The sequence below is a fragment of the Onychomys torridus genome, chromosome 1, assembly GCF_903995425.1.
Source record: "Onychomys torridus chromosome 1, mOncTor1.1, whole genome shotgun sequence".
Classification (NCBI taxonomy): Eukaryota; Metazoa; Chordata; class Mammalia; order Rodentia; family Cricetidae; genus Onychomys; species Onychomys torridus.
The window spans coordinates 92,203,247-92,212,531 of NC_050443.1; the positions used below are offsets into that span (position 1 = coordinate 92,203,247).

The 9,285-nt window shown below is 47.0% G+C and overlaps 1 protein-coding gene across 1 annotated transcript in view; it reads right to left on the bottom strand.

Annotated features, from left to right (window-relative positions):
* Rras2 (RAS related 2) overlaps positions 1 to 2,178 on the bottom strand; it is a 76,498-nt gene extending 74,320 nt beyond the window's left edge. Inside the window, exon 1 of the mRNA XM_036196470.1 lies at positions 1,781 to 2,178. Coding sequence (XP_036052363.1) covers positions 1,781 to 1,888 — 108 coding nt within the window. The 5' untranslated portion in view covers positions 1,889 to 2,178. The remainder of the gene's footprint in view (positions 1 to 1,780) is intronic.
* Positions 2,179 to 9,285: the final 7,107 nt, after the last annotated feature.

Sequence of the window (9,285 nt, forward strand, 5' to 3'; positions counted from 1 at the left end):
TGAAACCTATTTGACTAACAAGAAAATTGAAACTCAGAAAGACTAAACAGTTTGGGTGTTGTTTTCATGACCAATAAAGAAAAGGCACACCTCCAAGTCCGTTGGATTCAAAGCTCACTCCTGGTCCTTAGACCATTGTCGTGCATGTCTTTACTTACTTGGTCTCACTTCAGAGCCCCTAGGTATCAGACTACTCAAGAGCATTCAACAAATGGATTCTAGGTCACAAGGAACACAGTAACTACCTGGAGGGTAAGGGTTTCTAACACTATCTCTCAAATACCTTAACGTATGGAAGCAATCACGTTCAGATACTCCCTCCCTCAAAAATGTAAATGCTTTTGATTTAAATCTTCAAAGGAATATTACCCATCAGTTTGGGCACCCAGGATTGTCCTCTGGCTTCTGGACTCCCCAACACCAGCCATCAGAGAGAGTTAGCTGGGCCTTGTTTAGCTTGGTCAGTCACGTAGAGGGCTCTCTTGGTCCCAGGCAAATAGCAAACCAAAAAGCCTGACTGAAGTGGGTAAACTTAATCCAATCTCACTTCTCAATCGACCTGACCACCACCCAGCATACTGTCAACGCTCATGACGTAAACATCCTCTGAATACAAAGGTCTGAGCAGCATTTTTTAATTCCATGGACTATCACAGGAGCGATTATTGTTCATTTATGAAAGCTGACAATCACACTTAGATTTTAGAACTGTGCGTCTTAATGGCACTATAAACATCACAGTTTATAATGAAACAAAATAAGCTATTCGACTCTACGAAGTCAACAAATGGGTGAAACAGGAAAAAAAAATTTTTTTTTTCCACCCGTACTCTTTGACACGGTAAAAATACCTTTGTTACTTAGCAGGGTACCTGTGCTTTCCCAACATATGCCACGCCTTTCAGGATGACAAAAGCAAAGAGATCTGCAGTTGCTTTTTTAAAGAATCAAAGAGAAAAAGAAAAATCACTCGGACCTCTTAACCAAGAATAAAGTCTAAGGATGAATTTCACCTCCCTTTTCTTTGACACAACCCGATTTTCCTCCCCCAGTAACCAGAAAAAGCGGGGAGGGGGCCGCAACACAGAACTCACACTCGCCCTCTCCTAACTGGGCTCATCCCAAACTTCACCTAAGCGCGAAGCAGGCAGGCACCGGGAATTCCAAGGAAATGGTCTCGCCCCTATCAAAGCACATTTTTAACTTCCTCGAAACCATTATTTCCCTAGGGCACGATCAAACACTCCCACCCGGACGTGCCACCTAAGAGACTACTTGTAAGAGAAGCTCAAACACACACAAAGAGAGAACACTGTTGGGAGCCCGCGGCGCGGAGCCGCAGCCAAGTAGCCCGGGCCATCGCGGCCATCGAGGCATGCGCTGGGTCCCCGCTCCGGCCCTCGGGGCAGGAAGCCGGGCTCAGCCGCGCGGCTGCTCCCCGCCGGCTCCCGCCCCGACCACAGCGATAAGGTGGAACTGCGCTTTCCACCCGGGCAGCTCCGCCCTCCGGGCCACATTCCTGAGAAGCCCGAGTCCCCGGACGCCGCGCCGGGCGCCTGGCGGGCAGCAGCGCGGCGCCGTGGCCGCAGGGCAGGAGAGCAGCGCCGACTCCTCACTGTTCCTGCCTGCCCTTTCAGCCGCGCGCTCCGGTCTCCGCTCTAACCGCACCCGCGCGCACCGCACGCGCCGGAGCCCCGCACCCGCGCGCCCCGGGCGGGGTCGCCACGGCCACAGGTAGCGCCACCCCGCCGCCGCCACCCCGCAGGCCCTCTCCAGGCACCTGGATGAACTGGATGGTGAGCGCCGATTTGCCCACGCCGCCGCCGCCGACCACCACGAGCCGGTACTTCTCCTGGCCGGAGCCGTCGCGCCAGCCGGCCGCGGCCATCGGGACGCCCGGAGCCCAGCCCGGCCGCCGCGCGCCCTAGGCCCGGCTCCGGGGACGAGTACGGCCGGCTGGGCTACAAGCGGTAGGGCACACGGGGCCCGTGAGTGGCCTAGGGGCGGCGGAGCGCTATCCCCCGCGGAACGGCTGGGAGTTGCCCGAGACGCGGAGGAGCCGGGGAGGCGCCGGGGCAGGGGACGCAGCGGCCAGGGAGCGCGCTCCTCTCCGGGTCTCTGCAGCGCAGCCGAACGCAGCCTCCAGCACCGCTACAAATGGCCGTCTGGGGGCCGGGCCGCCCGGCTGGGGTGCTACATATGCATGAGGGGGCGGGGCCAGGCCGCGCCCGCCCTGGCTGGAGCTCTGGCGCGCACTAAGCTGTGGACCCCGCGGACCTGCCCCGGGAGCACCCGGAGGCGAAGAGGAAAGAAACCGGGAAAACTGACAGGCGATAACAGTAATTGCATAAGTCAGGGATCGTGTTCATGAAAGAAACAGCCTGTGACGGCGTGGATGGAAAATAGAACTGTTATCATATTCACTCAACTCTGTACCCTGTTTTCGGAATGCAGATGGTCTGTATTTGTTTTTTAAAAAGTGTAAGGTAGTGATGGCAGATGAGAACTGTCGCAGTAACTAAATATATGATGGATGGATTAGTGGCAGTGAGAGTGGGTGGGTAGTGACTGAGCTTGTATGGGGGCCACAGTACATGTCTACAGATTTGGGGTGCAGATCTCCGTTCCTGTTTATGTATGAAAACTGTGTGGTAACTGCATATGAGGGTCGTGAGAAATTTGCAGGCAGTGACATGCTGGGACAGTGTTCTTTTCGAACGCAGCTTCTACGAACGTGATCACGGCCTTGCTCTCAGAGTCCAGTGGGGGAGGCATCCAGGACAATAGGCACCTTGTGAGACGTAATGATAAGGACAACTGCATAGCGCTATGAAGTCCAAGGTGCACTCACCCCCGAGCTGGCCAGTCAGAAGTTTTCTGAAAGACCTGAATGATCTTGTGAACAGATGAGTGATTGGAAGAAAGCATTCCAGGGAAAGAAAACCATGTTAGGCTGCACATGGCGGCCCTTGCCTTTAGTCCCAGTATTCTGAAGCAGGAGCAGGCAGACCTCTGTAAGCTCAAAGAATTCCAGGCTAGTGAGTCCCAGGCTAGAACTATACAGAGAAACCTGGTCTAAAAAGAAAGAAAACCAGATGTGCAGGTACACAGAAGTCAGAGCTGACAAGGAACACATTCTGTTGTGTGGTTTTAAATGTGCTGAGGGGAGCTTACAAGCTAGTAATTATAAATAGAAACTCATTGTATCTGTGTCAGCTTAGTTGAATATGGTAGGAATATATCTCTGTAGAGGCATTATAAGGTTAAGGCTGTGGTTCTCAACCTGTAGGTCGTGACCTTTTTCACAGGGCTTGCCCGAGACCATCTGTATATCTATTGGATACTTACAGTATGATTCATAACAGTAGCAAAATGACAGTTATGAAGTAACAGTGAAAATAATTTTATGGTTAGGGGTCACCCCCAACATAAGGAATTATAATAAATGGTCACAGCATTAAGGAGGTTGAGAACGACTGGGTTAAGGCCATAGTCTCAGGGGGTAGACTGGATCAAATCCCTCCTCTTCTCCTAATGGCATAGTGATGGGAACTTAACCTCTATGCCTCAGCGTCCTCTTCTCTCAAATAAGGGCACTGAGCCAGTGGATGGCTCAGAGAATAACAACGCAAACCTGGCTTCTGGAACCCACAATGGAAGGAGAGAATCAACACCCAAAAGTTGTTCTCTGCCCTCCACATACGTGCCGTGGCAGGTACACACCTTCACTCACATACATACAACACACACACACACACACACACACACACAAAGGAATGCAGCAATGAAACACTGCTGGTATGGGATAAGCATAGTGGTTTTACAATATGGCTTGAAGTTCTCGAACACACTAGTGTCTTGCATGAAGCCAGTCAAATATAATGGAGGAGATACAGACGGCTTCTGAGGCCACTACAGAAAGGACCACAGAGTTTTAACCTCTCTCTTGGGATCATTACTTTGAAAAAACCAAGTGAAAATTGATTACCATAAGATGGCCATGTATCTATACCAGCCAAAAGTGTTCCTGAATCCAGAAGAAGGGAGCCAGCCCGAGGGAAGGAGGAAAGGGTATGAGGAGGACAGTGTATGAGAGGGGCAAAATGAAGTGTCATAGCACATGTATATGGAAATGCCATGGTGAAACTTACCTATTACTTTGTAGCCATCTGTAAATTTAATTTAAAAACACAGAAAAATGTGGAGCATGATGATGCATAACTTTAATCCCAGCATTGGGGAGGCAGAAGGAGGTGAGAATCTGTGAATTTAAGGGCCACCTGTTCTACATACTGAGATCCAGGCCAGCCAGGGCTACATAGTGGGACCCTGTCTCAAAAAATATAAAAAGGTAGGGGAGGGAACTCAGGGGTTAAGAGCACTTGCTGCTCTTGCAGAGGACCCAGGTTTGATTCCCAGCACCCACGTGGCAGCTCCCAAACTGCCTATGATTCCAGCTCCAAGGGATCCTATGTCTCATGCCCTTTTCCAGCCTCCATAGCCACTTGCACATCTGGCATACACATAGATAAAACTATTTTTAGCCGGGCGGTGGTGGCACACGCCTTTAATCCCAGCACTCAGGAGGCAGAGCCAGGCGGATCTCTGTGAGTTTGAGGCCAGCCTGGGCTACCAAGTGAGTCCCAGGAAAGGTGCAAAGCTACACAGGGAAACCCTGTCTCAAAAAACAAAAATTATATATATATATATATATATATATATATATATATATATATATATTTTTTTTTTTAAGGGGTTGGGGATTCAGCTCAGTGCTAGAGCACTCGCCTAGCAAGTGCAAGGCCCTGGGTTCAATCCTCAGCTCAAAAAAAAAAAAAAAATTAAACACAAAATATGAAATCAAGTATAGAGGGGTTACCCCCACCCCTGAGTTCCCACTAGACCACTGCAGCCACCTAATTGAGACATCCAGAGCAATCATCCCAGTGCACACTTCAGAAGAATGCAGTCTCTGCTGGTCTCTGGCTGTGAACTCCAGGAGAGGACTGCCCAGCCCGGCCCTGCCTTAACTCCTGACCCATAAAGTCACAAGAAAAACAAAATTATGACCTGTGTGTTCTGTGTGTGAGAGAGAGGGAGAGAGAGAGATGGAAATAGACTTCTTGCATACAGTTTAAGTATTTTGACTTTTTATATTTAATTTTTAAGATTATGTGTGTGTGTGTGTGTGTGTGTGTGTGTGTGTGTGTGAACGTTTTGCTTGTGTATTTCTGTGCACCATGTGTGTGCCTGGTGCCCACAGAAGCCAGAAGGTGTTGGATCCTCTGGAACTGGAGCTATGAACAATTGTGAGCGGTCATGCATGTGGGTGGTGGGAATCAAACCTAGGTCCTCTGTAAGAACAGGAAGAGCTTCCTACAACTCCTAGCCATTGCTTGAGCCTCAGTTTTGTTTTGGTTTTTGTTTTTTGCCTTTGGGATCTTATTATGTAGCCCAAGATGGGATCACAGTGGCAGAACACCGTGCAAAGTTCACACAGCATTAACCCCAGCAGCACTCGGGAGGCAGAGACAGGCAGATCTCTGAGTACCAGGCCAGCCAGGTCTACAGAGCAAGTTCCTGGACAGCTAGGATGACACAGAGAAACCCTGTCTCAAAAAAATAAATAAATAAAAAAATAAGAACAACAACAACAAAAGATTGTTTCCCAGCAGTAATGACTAGAAATGCCTCCATAGAAGATATCACTACCAATATGAAAAGAGGAAACCAAGAAAGAGAGAAGGAGGGAGCGAGGGAGGGAGAGGCAGGAAGAACTAGGAACCTGTGTCAAGGGAGTGCTGAGAAGGAGTCTGTTATGATTGCCATGGATGCCTCTCATGTGCGCCTGGCCTTACAGCTTCCCATGTGCATCATGATGATCCCTGTATGTGGCTAAAATCCAACATGGAAGCTATGCCAGCCATCCTATCCTATAGACTGCTTCCCAGGCTTCCATTCTTCTTCCCCTTTCAAGTAGTACAGTGCTCCATTATTCTGGGGAATAGGAACCAAGTCCTCCACCGGATGTTGGACCCTCAGCCAGAACCTGATCCTATACATACATACTATGGTTAAGTTTAATTTATAAGTTAGGTATTAGCAAGAGATCAATAATGACCTTATTATTATATTATATCACAAACATTATAATGTGATAAAATTAGCAGAATAATTAGTATTGTGTTTGGGGCTGTTAAATAAAATAAGAGTTTCTTGAACATAAACAGTTCAATCCCAGGACAGTTGCTCTTATAACTAAAATTGATATTGATTAATAGAATAGATAGTGGATAGCATATACATTATGGATATAATGGACAAAGGGTGATTCACTTCCTGGATGGGGCAGAGTAGGGTAATGGTAGATTTCATCACCTTCCTCAGAGCAGCATTTAATTAAAAACCTACTAAGGTATGAACCAAGCCAGTGAGATGGCTCAGTGGGTAAAAAAATGCTTACCACAAAATCTTGAGTACCTGAGTTCAATCCCCAGAAATCACAGTGAGAGGAGAGAACCAACTCCCTAAATTGGGGTATATATTTGTCTGCACTCACACATATCATATATGTTCAATTAAATTAATAAAAATAAAAAAACACTTATGAACTGTTTCTTCTGGAATTTTCCATTTAACATTTTCCCACTGCAAAGACAGATAAATGAAACTGTGGAGAGCACATTATCTCCAAGTTTCTAGAGTCTGAGAACAGCCTGGCCCTACTTCCAACTCCATGATTTAAACCAAATTCACTGAAAATTGCCAACCTGCAATGGCCATGGTAATTTTTGTGTTGCTGCTTTGTTTTTGTTGTTTTGTTTTGTTTGTTTTGAGACATAGCTCCACTTGGTAGCCCAAGCTGGCCTCAAACGCACAGCAAGTGTCCTGTCTCTGCTTCATAAATGCTGAGACTACTACCATACTCAACTAGTTATAGGAAGATTAGAAGACAGAAATCAAACCAGTCAAGGAGAGAGTCAGTTGGAAAATCCAGCTACAGGATGGCAAGTACATGCTATAATCCCAGCATTCCGGAAGCAGAGGTACGAGGATCAAGAGTTTAAGGTCATTTTTGGCTGCATAGTGAGTTTGAGGCCGGCCTGGGTTATGTGAGACACTGTCTCAAAATCAATCAATCAGACAAAACAAGCTGGGTGTGGTCGCATAGCCCTCTGCACTAGGGAGGCAGGCAGATCCCCAGGAGACTGAGTCCAGCCGGGTTTCCATAGCAAGTTCCACCAACTTGAGCTGCATGGTGAGATCCTATCTCAAAACAAAAATTAAAAGCAAGGGACCTAGAAGGATGGCTCAGCAGTTAAGAACACTTGTTGCTCTTGCAGAGGGCCAGGGTTCAGTTCCCAGCACCCACAGGGCAGCTCACAAACATCTGAAACTCCAGTTCCAGGGGATCTGACACTCTCTTTTGGCTTCCTGGGGCACTGCCTGCCTGTGATGCACATTCATATATGCAGGCAAACATTCACACTCATTGTCTCAGTCAGGGTTTCTATTGCTGGGACGCCATGACAACGGCAGCTCATATAAAGGAGAACATTTAATTGGGGCTGGCTTAACATTTCAAAGGTTCAGTTTGTTGTCATCATGGTGGGAAGCATGGTGGTGCACAGGCAGATACGCTACTGGAGAGGAAGCTGAGAGTTCTGTATCTGGATTGGCAGGCAGTAGGAAGAGCAAGCCATTGGGTCTGGCTTGAGCTTCTGACATCAAAGTCCACCCCCACTGACACACTTCTCCAATAAGACATGGCCTACTCCAACAAAGCCACAGGTCTTGATCCTTTCAAATAATGCCACTCCCTATGATCCTATGGGGTCCTTTTTCATTCAAACTACCTCACACATAAAATAAAAATAAATAAGCCTTAAAAAGAAAAGAAAATATATAGCCATACAAAAACTTGTATCTGATCACTTTCAACAGTGTCATTTATAAGAACCAAAATAGCCAGGTGGTGGTGGTGGTGGTGGTGGTGCATGCCTTTAATCCCAGCACTCAGGAGGTAGAGACAGGCGGATCTCTGTGAGTTCAAGGCCCACCTGGGCTACAAAGTGAGTTCCAGGAAAGGTTATGCTTAGGGAAAGAAGACAGACAAAAAAAAAATCACATGCTGTCAGATTTTGTTTTTATGAAAAGTCCAGGATAGGCAAATTTAGGGACAAAAAGTTGGCTGTGGCTGCCAAACAGCAGTGAGTGATAAGGGTGGGGGTGGGGTGTCTTTTTTGGGCAATAGAGATGTTCTGAAATTATATGGGGATGTTGATTGTACAACCTTGCATATATACTGGAAACCACTTACTATGTGTGTTAGTCAACTTAACATCACTGCAATAAAAATACCTGGAAAAAAATGAAGGAGGCCATGTTGATTTTTAGCTCATGGTTTCAAAGGTCTCTGGTCCATAGCCCAGAGGCACCAATACCTGAGGTGAGCTGCTGGTAGCAAAGAAGGAGAGAAAGATATAGGAAGAAGCCAAACAAAAACAATATCAAAAATATTTCAATAAGTTGTGGGCCAAGGAATACCTACTGGCCAAATGCAGCCCTGCATCTGTCTGTTGATATCTCTCAAACAATAGGATAAAGCCAGCTCATCCAGTCCAAGTATGAATGCCACAGAAGGGAGCCTGCTCAAAACTGGGGGTGTCACACTGTGTACTATGGTGTTCCCTGGGGCTGTAGACAATTCCAGGCTTGGGGCAAAGTGCTCAGAGCTGAGTCAGGAGACCCATGACTTAATCCTAATCTCTGCTAATCATGTTCTGGATGATGCCTCTGTAGGCACAGAATTTCCCTCTACAAGGTATGGGGGTGAGGAGAAGGGCTTTGGAGATGTTTATCTTCTTTTCAAAGATCTATGTGGTTCTCATGAAGATTTGTGTACTCCTCTATTATCTCATATAGACCAGGTACCATCACACCTGGCAAACACTTCCTTTACAGATCACATAAGGCCTTGACATTGAGTGTTTTGTCACAATGACTTTATTGAAATATGGTTCCACTCAACAGAGTTTACTCATTTAGAGTGTTTTAATTGTTATTTCTTGTTACTGTGGATTAAAGCCGGGAGTTGCACATTCAAAGCATGGACTCTACTGCTGAGCTATATGCCAGCCCTAAAGTGTTTTAAAGCAGTATTATGAGGGCTGGAGAGATGGCTCAGAGGTTAGGAGGCCTTGCTGTTTTAGAGGATCCAAGTTTGGTTTCCAGCGAACTACCTGAAACTCCAGCTCCAAGGAAATGAATGCCCTCTTTTGTGGG